The 12,004-nt window shown below is 32.3% G+C and overlaps 1 protein-coding gene across 1 annotated transcript; it reads left to right on the top strand.

Moving 5' to 3' along the window:
- The first annotated feature begins 4,364 nt into the window (after nt 1-4,364).
- Nucleotides 4,365-11,665, top strand: COS1 (6,7-dimethyl-8-ribityllumazine synthase / DMRL synthase / lumazine synthase / riboflavin synthase). Its single transcript, XM_028060571.2, has 8 exons — nt 4,365-4,689; nt 4,796-4,917; nt 6,992-7,087; nt 7,931-8,026; nt 8,154-8,232; nt 8,682-8,728; nt 8,823-8,882; nt 11,424-11,665. The coding sequence occupies exons 1-8, from the start codon at nt 4,545-4,547 to the stop codon at nt 11,460-11,462; spliced, it is 684 nt and encodes a 227-aa protein (XP_027916372.1). The 5' UTR covers nt 4,365-4,544; the 3' UTR covers nt 11,463-11,665.
- Nucleotides 11,666-12,004: the final 339 nt, after the last annotated feature.

Raw genomic sequence — 12,004 nt, 5'->3', positions numbered from 1 at the left:
TCACATAAAAATTAGATTATACTAAGAATATATTTAACTTTTTATTCTTTTTAAAATAACATGTTTTATAATAACTAAGAATATAATAACATGTTTTATTCTTTTTAAAATAATTATTAAAATTTATCCTAATGAACTTGATTTAAGTTTAAATATCTTAAATAATAGTTAAAATTTAAATAAAATAATAACTAATATACATATTAGTATGTAAAATAATAAAAATTAAATTTTAAATAGAACTCATTCTTTCATTTGTAAAACTACCTATTTGAGAGCTAGAATCCTAGTTTTGTGTTTCCTAGAAGGGTTTACTGGGAGATTGGGTTCTGCTTCTGTTGTTATGAAAGTTGGTCAAGTTTTTTGTGTGATTCCAAGAAAGTTTACTTTCATCTCTTGTGTCTTTAAGAGAGATATTTTCTTTTCTTTATTTTATTTAATCTGATTATAATCTGATTTTTATAATGATTAAATTAATGTATAATTTTTTGATCCAAACCAGTATAAATACCTGTGTTGAAAATACTGTTTCATTTAAAAGAACTAAAAACTTAATTTAAACCGTAAAATTTAATTTGTTTTGAAAATATCAATTTTATTAATAAACCAATTATTTTATCAATTAAGAAACTATTCCACTACTTAATAACAACTGTACTCCATTAACAAATACCTTTGTTTTTTTTTTCCTTTTCTTCAATTTTAATTACATCACGTTGCGTAGCTAATAATACATACTTATCGTATTTTCTTCAGTTACGGCATCCTCATAAATAAAATAATTTTGAATTCGATTTTCTTAAATAAAATATTAAATTAAAATGTATAATTAAAAATGTTTCATTAAAATTAATCGATTAAATCGTAAATAAATATTAAAATAGAACTATTGAATCTTGTGTAAAAAACATAATAAAAATACAGTATGCATGTACCTTCCGTCTATACAATATTATCCCTAATTATTTATTTAGTTAATATTATATATCTAATTATTAATCGGACGTTAATCAGATATTAAAATGAATTATTGGATGAAGTATTTGAATTGGAACTTACAAGTGAAGCAAATGGATTTTGTGTGGTAGCTTTATTCCACGTTTAGACAAGACTTTATTATTCTTTAACAACAAAACAAAACCTCAATTTAAGATTCTTTAGATACTTTAAGCATACTTTTTATCAAGCAGATTTTTTAAATCAAGTTTTTCCTCTTAATGCGTGTCAACATAAAATTATAATTAAAATTAAGATTAAATGGTTAATTAAGTCTTTGAAAGTGTTTTACAAAAAATAGTTCTTGAAGGTGTGAGATAATATTAATTTAGCTTTTAAAAAATTGGCTTAAATATCTTTTTTGTCCTCATTTTCGTAGTGTTTGTTGCGGATGATCCTCATTTTAACATAATGTTTAAAATGGTCCTCATTTTCGCAATTCGTGTTTTATTTGGTCCTTTTCTGTAACGCCATTTAAATCATTAACGGAGCATTGTATAAATGGCACAGTTTGTATTAGAGTGTGTTACGTGTATTGTACAAGTGTGGTAATTATATATTTGGGATAAATAAGTGAGCTAGGGTTTTGGTAATGAATGTTTGGGCAGTTAGTTAGTTTTAGCAATCTTGTTCCTCCATTCCCAATTGGTGTTGCTGCAATCTTCTTCTTCCTGCAATCCCATCATATAGGTATGTTACGGTCCCAATCTTCTTCCTTTACCTTTGATTGTAATCGTTGGAGGCAACCGTGTTGTATCACTTCGTGCACTGTTGGTGGTTCAACAAAAAATGGATTAACCCCGATTTGTAGCTGCGGAGAGATGACAACTTTAAGGATAACAAGAACTCCAAAGAATATTGGTAGAAAATTTTGGGTACAATCTGTTTTTATTTTTGTGTTAATAATAAATTGGTTTTAATTTTTGGTTTATTGATTTACAGAGTGGTGATTCCAATACAAAGTGGTGGTGTTGATGAAAAGGATGTCATCATCATGACACAAATGAGACAGATTAATGATTTGGAGAAGTCATTGAAGGTTGCTGAGAAGAGGCTGCAATTAGTAATAAGGTTAACTTGTGTTGTTATTGTATTATTCGTACTGTTATTGTGTGTAATCTTTTAAAGTCCAATCTGTTTTGTACTATTGTTAAATGAAGAAATGAATTAGTTTAATTATGTTGATATTAGTCCCAACATGTTCAAAATGACATCTTAATTTGAGCATTGAAGTAGCTGATATTGATCTAAGCTTGGGAAAAATTAAATTGATCTAAGTTTGGAAGAAGTTAAATTCATAACATTAATTCATCCTCATCAAAATGCACTACATCAAAATGTTTGGCAAAAGTGAAATTGAACGAAGTTTAAGGAAAGTCAAAATGCAGTACATCAATAATGAATTCTACATCAGAAATTCCAAAAATAACTAAGACGTTTGTAGTTGCTATCATGACCTCCTCCTAATCTGTAATTTCATCCTAAACTGCTGAGATGGTTCTTCTGGTGTTGGTAGTGGTGTTGCTTGACTCTCCACTTCATTCCTTGGTGGTTGAGTTGTTTGAGTTTTAGCAGTTGGTCCATCCTCAGCAGTTAGTGCATTCTCAGCGGTTGGTGCACAACAGTTTGGGCATCTGGTGCAGTCTCAGCAGGTGTTACAGTTTGCTCATCCACAAGCTTATATGGGCAATTGTTCTTGTTATGTCCAATCTGACAGCATATGCTACATTTTTTTCTATGACCTCCTTTGCTGATTTGTGTGTTATCCTTTCTCAACTCCCACTCTTCCAACCTTCTATTTTTTCTTGGGTAGAGAGTTCTTTCTCATAAGACTTCACCCGAGTAGGACCAAATAATTCAATGGGGTTGTTGCTGAACCATACCACATAGTTCCAGCAACGACAAAAGCTGCAAAAAAGACAACAGCAATACTGCTAGAAAAGACAGTTTCAATATTTCCCATACGTAATCCTTTATACAGACGTTGGGGTGGACGCACACTAAGATGGAAAAGACCCGCTAATATGCCCAACGTTCCTGCCACAATATGATGAGAAGCTATCCCCCGGAACAAAAGGATCAAAACCTTCCACACCCCACACGGGATTTACGGATTGTATCCTTCCAGTTAGGAAAGATAATGGATTGATATATTTCTTCGTAGGTGGATCTCCTGAAGCAGATTGGTATGAAGTCCTCAGCATTGACATTGATGAAATTCATTGCTGCAATAGCATGGCAGCAAGGGATAGCAGTCAGAAGCCATTTCCTACAACTACAATGTTGAGCATCTAGCATCCACATTCATTGTGTACTTATCTCCAAACCAACTAAAATAATACTCCACTGAACCCCACCTACAGACACAAATTACACCAAATAATGGAAGTAATTTAGAAACCATGCAGAACATCACAACAATCGAAAGACAAACAAATCCCAAAATAGAATTACGAAAACCCTAACCCACGAGCAAACACAACCCAGAAAACCCTAAATCCACTTACCTCGTTGATGATGATTAACTGGAAAATTGAAATGAAGAGCGCAACTGCAATCCAATGATGAAATGACAAGTATTAGCTGTTTCCTCTGCAAATCCGAGTTCAAGAAAGACCAAGATGAAGAAATTTCCCTAATTGCAAAATTTCCTCTAAATTGAGAAATTAACGTTAATTAGCCATATGTACAGTAAGTACACATAACATACTCTAATACAAACCGTGCCACTTGTACAATGCTCTCCGTTAATGATTTAAACGACGATACAGAAAAGGACCAAATAAAATACGAATTGCGAAAATGAGGACTATTTAAAACATTCGATAAAAATGATCATTTTAAACATTCTGTCAAAATGAGGACCATCCACAACAAATACTACGAAAATGAGGACCAAAAAGTATTAAAACCTAAAAAATTTGAAAAAATTAATTTAACTCTAAATAATTGTGTAGACAATAATTAGAGATTGTTTTGTTATTAAATTATACTAGTATTTATGAACTATTTTTTATTTTTAAATTTATTTAATACGAGCAAAATCATTGAACACTCACTTTTGAAAAAGTATTATTTTTTTTTTCAAAAAATAAAATAAAATTGAATGATATAAGATTTGGTTAGACAAACACATACACGATGGTTTATGAATAGACGTTTTTTTTAAATAATGAAAATTTAAAAATATGTAAATAAATAAATAAATTTACAAAATAAGATGAGAATTAGAGGGTTACTAACTATTATCTTTTATTTTTTTATATGATAAAATTATTTTAACGTAAGAAAGATTAAAATTGTTTTATTAGAAAATCACCACCAAAAGCACTTAGAAAGTGGTATCGTATAGATTATGATTTTATAATGTAGATGTAAGAATCTTCGCATTTTAATGGTTTCAATAAATCTTCATTGTAAAATCAAAATCCGCCATCAGCAAAACCAAGTAGCTTAGTTCACACTTGTTTTGCATCTTCCTCTGCGCCGCCGTCACCACCGTCACCGCCCTCCATCATCAGCAGAAGCTCTCATCTTCAGAGCAAACAATGGCCTCATTTGTTTCTACCGATTGTATCCTCCCCATTGGATTTGTGCGTGGCCAAGATAGTTCCTGTGCTACAACCAGCATTTTACATTTTCATAATGCTCCTAAAACCCTAAGCCCTCTCTCCTTTTCGGTCTCTCTGCGTGGTTACATTCCTAATCCTTTCTACCATTTTGGTTACTGCTCATATGCGTGGTCAACGAAGAATCTGATTTTCCTGGTTTTGTTTAATTCTCTGATTTTTTTCTTCAGCTTCAGAAATTAAGCCGCGCGTTGCTGTTCAGAGCAAGGGTGGACCATCTTCGACACGGACAGATGCTGTGCGGAATCTGACAGGTTCTGTTACCAGAACCCAAGGACTTCGTTTTGCTGTGGTATGTCTACATGTATTCCAAAATTATTAGGTTATTTTGTTATCTTTTTCCCAAATACTTGTGGGAAAAAAGTTTTGAAGTTAGCTTTATAACAATAACCTTTTGAAAAAGCTCACATGAATGAACTTTTATAAATTAACTTATACACTAGTTATATTTAAATTATGGAAAAATTTATGTCTCGTTTTTCTTATGGTATAAGTACGTATGCCGAAGTTTATCTGAAAAGAAATGCCAAACTGATTCTTGCTTTTTGTCTTAGGCCATGAATTTTGTTGGTCTTACATTATTGTTCTGCGTTGTTTTTCAGTTAGGGAATGTGTCTGCCGTACATATAATGTTAGAAGGGGGAAAAGATCGTCAACATGAATGAAATATTATTCTTTGATTAGGGCTTGTTGCTTTTAGTTTTTTAACAGAAAACCCTTTACATTCAACACCTGATGTTGGACAGCAAGAAGGTTAGAGAATTTGGTGGGTCTTTTATACTTGGGGTCCATAGTAAAAGAATAGGCCGAGTGGAGTTTCACTGGAGGCATGTGAGAGTAAGGACTACGGAGGTGATTGAAACTGTAGGGATGGGTGGTTTAAAGAATCATTTAAGGTTTTCATTGGCTGAATTATTTATCACGTCTTCGAGAAATCAGGTCTCGTAGAAAAACTAAATAAAAGAAAATAGTAATTGGGAGGAAGAGAAAGGCATTGGCATTAATGGATGATTTCCCTCATCTTGCAAAATTTGTGGTATTAGGCTAACAAGGACAGTTTAATAGACACCTGGAGGGGCATGATCTAATTAAGGCACTAACAAGTTGGGATGCTAAGTCAAGTGATGGATTGATTGCTAGCATGGTATAATACTCATCTAGTTGGAGTTTACTTACTCTGTTGATGTAGAGGACAAAAAGACAGATAGATCTCAATTGATATAATGATTTTTGCAGATGAAAACCAATGCTTGTGTTGTGTTGTGTGTACATTCAGGAAAAGAATGAGTGGATGTTAAAGAGGTCGTTTGCATAAGTCAAACAGATAGCCATAAATAGGTGGAAGTATGGATCCCATCATTCATGCTGGATGCTTATCACAGAGCTCACTTGTCACCAATTCGAATAATGATTAATTGTTTACTCTTAGCATTTGAGCTATGCTGTGGACAGAAGCTTGCCAGGAGTACCACACTGTTTATATTGCATACTAAATTTCGACAGTGCTTTAAGTGGTCATTTGAGAAGACTGAAGAGGAAGTAAGTAAAGGAGTAGAGAACTAGATGTTATCCTAAAGAAGGCACCACAAATATACGAGAGAAAACATCCCAGGAGAATCAGATGAGCACACCAATCTCTATACACTTGACACAGTTCCCTTTGAAGCCATTGCAGCCAAGGGTCACAAATTGATACCACCACATTACTCCATAGGAGTATACATACACCGTCAAAGGATGTTTTCATACTTCTCTAGAGCCCCTAAAATGGTTAATTAGTAATTTGTCCAAATCTTTGAACAAGAAAAACTCTAGTTTCCCCCTGTAATACTAAAAGAATTGTACTGTAGATGTTTGTTAACGGCACAAAAAACATCTTTGTGGGGCCAAACGTGTAACAAATTATTTGTATTAATATCCTATTAAATAGAATATACCGAATGAAAGACTTCCCCTTAGAAGGAATCCTGAATTTCCTAAGTTGGATTGCAAGAATATAAAGTTTCTTTTTGGAGTATGCATGAGGAACTCCAACATAGTCCAGTGCCCAAATCCTTTTCCACAGATGAAGATGATAAAATGATGAAACACAGCAAGGGTGAATTCCTATTTTAAAGCTTCTTGGTGATTGATTAAGGCTTTGACGATAATGAAAATTTTAAGCGGTGGAAGTATTTTGGAGAGAGTGGAAAATGCAAATGGAATGGTATTGATAAAGGAATATGAATGTGGTAGTGAATCCCACAGAACTATGATATTCTGGTTCAAGATTTTGCAATTATTTTCTACTTAAAACTGGATTGTACTTGTAAGTTTTTCTAGTTCTCTTATGTTACGTTTCTCATTTCCATTTTGTCTTCTTTTAGGTTGTTGCACGATTTAATGAAATAATTACCAAGCAGCTCTTGGAGGGAGCTTTGGGTACCTTTAAGAATTATTCAGTTCAAGATGAGGACATTGATGTAAGTGAGCTGTCTTCTAAATTCTTGGAATATTGATTATGTGTAATATACACTGTTTCAATTGTAATTTGGTTAAGTCTCTTCTTAGCATACTTTTTGAAATTTATTTTGTTTTTCTCACTTTTCTGGTATGTAAAATATTCAGTTTTACTGAAATATGAAGTAAAGCAAACTTATGCACCCGTAATAGGCTAAAACCTTGGAAGCACATATGGCATAGGATATGGATATATATCACAAATATGAGAATATGGAAAATTGAAAAAGTTCTAGGACATGATATGGCTATAATTTAAAATATAAAATTAAAATAAAATAAAATTTTGAAATTATATAGAATCAATGTTATTAAAATGAACCAAGTCATAGTAGACACAATAAGTGCAACTATTTATCCAAATTTTTTATGTTTAGCTTATAAGAGTTTAAGAAATAAATGTAAAATAAAAATTGTAAACTGCAGCAAGTAGAATTTGAAGTGTCTGACCAGAAATGTGTTTGACCAAGTTAGAACATCTCAACTACTATTTTGAAGGGCTCATGCATCCTTGGCTAAAACAAGAGGCCAATCTTTTCAACTTTTGTCGCTCTCCTATCTTTCTCTAATCATATATTGGAGATTATACAATATTGACTTCTCTATCTTATCGCAAACTTTTGCATTATTTCGTTTAGTTTTAGCTTGGGGTGTTAGCTGTATAATTTTTTTATCCTTGGCTTGGTCATGATTTTTGACAAAAATATTGTGCAACTGGAAGCAACTTGCCTTGTTCAGAATTTTCACAGCACATTCTTCTGGATTTGAATACTGACAGAAATTTGTTACTTTCTCTTCTCCCTTAGGTTATTTGGGTACCTGGTAGTTTTGAAATTGGTGTAGTTGCAGCAAGACTAGGAAAATCAGGCAAATATCACGCAATCTTATGCATAGGAGCTGTGGTATGATAAATCTTGATGTATAGCTGAAATCCTTTTTAACATTTTTATGATCAATGGGTATCCATTTTATCTATATTTATGTCTACTAAATTTGAGTTTTTACTGTGACCAAACTTCCTGTTAATAGATACGAGGAGACACCACCCACTATGATGCAGTTGCTAATTCAGCAGCATCTGGAGTGCTTTCAGCCAGTCTAAACTCAGGTAGTATTCTATTAATGTCAATTGTAATCTCAAGATTGGAACAGGTCATATTTGAGTATTCAACTGCTATCTGTTTTCTTGAAAATGAAATATTCATGCAACTTACTATCACAAGTTGCTTTTGTAGAATCTAGAATCAAGGTTGGGAAGAAACTTGAAATTGGAGAATCATTTTTTAAATGGTTGATTCTTTTTTTTTTTTTTTTTTTCTTTTAAGTCAGTAATACAATGCTTGTGTAAGTTAACGTTGACATTGATCTTCACTGAATAGAATACTGAAACTTTTTCTTTCCTCTAAGCTTATCAGTTAAGCTACCGCCTATTTGTTTTTTTTCTTTTGGTCTATACATGGGGACATTTATTACTATTGTCACTTTTTCAGTATTTGTTTTTTGTTTTCATTAATTAATCAACTCTGAAAATTAAAGCATTTTGAGATGCCTTTGCAGGTGTTCCGTGCATATTTGGTGTCCTAACATGTGATAATATGGATCAGGTAAGTATTTGCTGTGAAAGTTATGAAATATGTTCTTGCAGATGAGACATATAATTACTTTGATTTCTATTTGTTCTTCTTTGGCTAAGTGCAGGCTCTAAATCGTGCTGGTGGCAAATCGGGAAATAAGGGTGCTGAGGCTGCATTGACTGCTGTAAGTTGATAACTTGATATTATGAAGTAATCATGCAATATTCATTTGAAAATTTACGTGAAGTTATCAAAAGATTTATACTCATTGTCTGATGTAGTTTTCATGTATCTTGTCCTCCTATCTTTGTATATGTCATGAACTAATTACGGGAAAAACTCAAATTGTTAGGTGATGGTTAATAAATAATCTGAGTTTAGTACCTCGAACATAAAACTCATTTTTATAGCATGTCATAACTCAAGCTAACTACCAGAAGAACTTAAGATGTCAGACAATGGCTCATGAATGGTTTTGTTCCACCTCTGTGAATGTATCTCTTCTTTCTTGATTAGTTTCTTTTTCTATTGAAAAGTCAGCATGATTGTACTTTTGGTTCCTCTATTATGCATAATGCATGATTTTGCTTCTTATTAGTGTTTGCTCAAATTTGATTTATCATTTTTTAGAATTACTACAAGGAAACCCTATTGTCGGTTTCCTTCTGCCTAAAGGCTTATAAAGCCCTTAAATCCTCATTTTCTTCTCAAATAATTTGGGTTTTGTCTTATTTATATAGAAAATTGTTTGAACGCATCACATTCAAAGACTTCAGTAAAAGTTTGATAACATTTGAAAGATTTTGTAGGAAGTGGGTTTTTTTGTTTTGAAGAGGGAAAAGTATTCTGATATTTCAATTGATGTGTTTTGATCATAAGAGGATTTAAAATGTCTTAGATTAATTTGTGGAAATTTTGAATAGAAAACGAGGATTTTATGTGGATGAAAGATCAAAAGGACTTGATAATAGCAATTCAAAGAAATAGGGGTTAAATTTGAGAAAAAAGTTTTACATTAGTCACATTGGAGGCACTAGAGGTGCAACAAAGCTAAAAGAGGTTATATAAAGATACCTCTGAATTGTTTACTCCAAGTTTTCATGTTCTATTCAATAATTAGACGTGTTCACTGTTTGGTTAGATTAGTTGAGACAAAAGAAACATTTGATTTGATCATAAAACAAACTTAGGATTTGGTGGATCAATTTGCAATGTGTATGGCATCAGTTATTTCGGTTTTTGTCTTTTTATTTAAGGGACACTTATTTTTAATTTGGGTAAGAGGAAAATTCATTTATTAGAGGGTGAAAGTAGAGCCTCAAATCAATACATGATTTTTTCTAGTGGATTTTGCTAGGGAACAACATTTTTTGAATTAAAAGTAATATACATAATGTTTTTGGATAAAAACTTCGTCATAATATTAAAGCTCATTTCATAAATGTTTGTATGATCTAAATTACAGATAACATGTCAATATAATCTCAAGTTTATTTGAGGGTAGTACAGGAAAACTTACTTTATTTTTGTGGTTAGCTTTTCGTAGGTTCGTTTTAAATGTAGAACTGAATAAAAAAGTGTGGATTTTGCAATTTTCACTATTTTAAGTTAATTGTTGGGTTTAGAATGGTTTGGGCTCGTTCTTCGACACTTCATTAAATCGGAGTGAAGTGTGCTTTGGGAAGGGGTGGGTTTGGCGTGAGCTTCGTCCAATTTCAGATAAAGTGGTCAGTTGATGGACATTTTTAAGGTTATTTCTTCTTACACTCCCATGGTTTCTTCCTACACCTCCATGGGGTTTTTAGAACACAATGTCTTTGGTCTCTTTCATCTCCTTCCACACCACATTACTGCTGCTAGTCCTTCCTCGTCTTCTTCTCTTGCCACCTATCTGATTGTGTCTTATTCTGATTCTACATTTTCCACTTCTCATGCTTTCTCTACTTAGAAGATGTTAACATATTACTGCATCTTGATGGAAGTTCTTCTGATCCTCAATCATGACATTCGAAATGTGCAATTCACAACATTTTTTATGCAAAAATGGCTTCCAAATTGTGAAACGTGGAAGCTTTTTTTTCAAGTAAAAATGACTTTCAGAATGTGCAATCTTGAAGTTAAAAAAGCTTCTCAAGTGCACAGTCTAAAAGTAAAATATGACTTCTCACGAGAGCAATTCGGAAGCTTTTTTATGCTAAAAAAATGACTTTGGAAATGTGTAATTCGGAAGTCAATTTTGACTTCCAGATTGTAGAATCCAAATGATTTTCAAATTGTAAAATTTGGAAGTCATTTTTTAGATAGAAGAAGAGCTTTCGGACTGCACAATCGTGAAATCGATTTTTCATAAACTAGAAGGATAAGTGGGATTGTCATATTTGTAAGGGTATAGAAGAAAAGTATGAGAATGAAAAAAGAAATCACCAGTTTTAAGAATGTAGTGAATGTGAAAAGTTAATCTAAGCCCATGTAGGCAACCATATCTAAATCTCTTACTCTAATGAGATGAATTCACATTACACGACCATTTTCAATGTAATTAGTTATCAAAATTGCACTGTGAATTGCAAGTCAGCAAAAAAATTAATACGCAAGGCACTGAATCCTGAATCATTCATAAAATTTCTTGAAAGATTGCAACAGGTATTAGTCGAGCTACTAGCATATTTGTCTTACTCTTTGTAGTTGAATAAATGATTTATGTACTTAAGTTATCTGTGTACAGATTGAAATGGCATCTCTGTTCGAGCACCATCTGAAGTAGTCTGTGTTATAACCAATCTCTCAGAGCTTTCGTCGGAACGGCATGTAATTCCCAATTTTCAAATTTTCATCTCCAGATTGCTTTTGTTGTAGTTCCATATGTTCTCAAACTATTTAGATTATGTTTGGATACTCAATGGTAAGTGGAATGTAACAGAATGGAATGGAATAAAATAAAATAAAAATATCATTGTATTGTTTAAATATTTTTTTGGAACAAATCAAGTTTTCATTGAATTATTTCACTGTATGATATGATAGTATATTATTATTATTTTATTCTCTTATCGACAAATGTTTATATCTATAGCTAGAAAATATTAGGCCAGTATCAAGGTATGGAAATATATAGGACTATATTTGTTACAAATTGATAAGCCATGTCCCTGACTCTTAAAGATGCTTATGTCTTCCCTTACTTCCTTATGAGTGTGCTTGGTTACATGTTGATGATTCTAACCAGGGAGCAACATAATCATCAAGGAGTCTTTGACTCATAAAACTTATGAAGAAGCTATTCTTCGGTGGCGGATTTTCAGACAA

Source organism: Vigna unguiculata, chromosome 3 (genome assembly GCF_037176805.1).
Source record: "Vigna unguiculata cultivar grain cowpea cultivar isolate G323 ecotype 2 chromosome 3, ASM3717680v1, whole genome shotgun sequence".
Taxonomy (NCBI): domain Eukaryota; kingdom Viridiplantae; phylum Streptophyta; class Magnoliopsida; order Fabales; family Fabaceae; genus Vigna; species Vigna unguiculata.
The sequence above is the reverse complement of the archived record's forward strand: the minus strand, read 5'-3'. Positions and strand labels throughout refer to the sequence as shown.

Coding starts and splice junctions, on each gene's coding strand:
- COS1 (XM_028060571.2), top strand. CDS start 4,545: ATGGCCTCATTTGTTTCTACCGATTGTATCCTCCCCATTGGATTTGTG. Junction 4,690..4,795: donor CTTTTCGGTCTCTCTGCGTG/GTTACATTCCTA, acceptor TTTTTTCTTCAG/CTTCAGAAATTAAGCCGCGC. Junction 8,729..8,822: donor CATGTGATAATATGGATCAG/GTAAGTATTTGC, acceptor GGCTAAGTGCAG/GCTCTAAATCGTGCTGGTGG.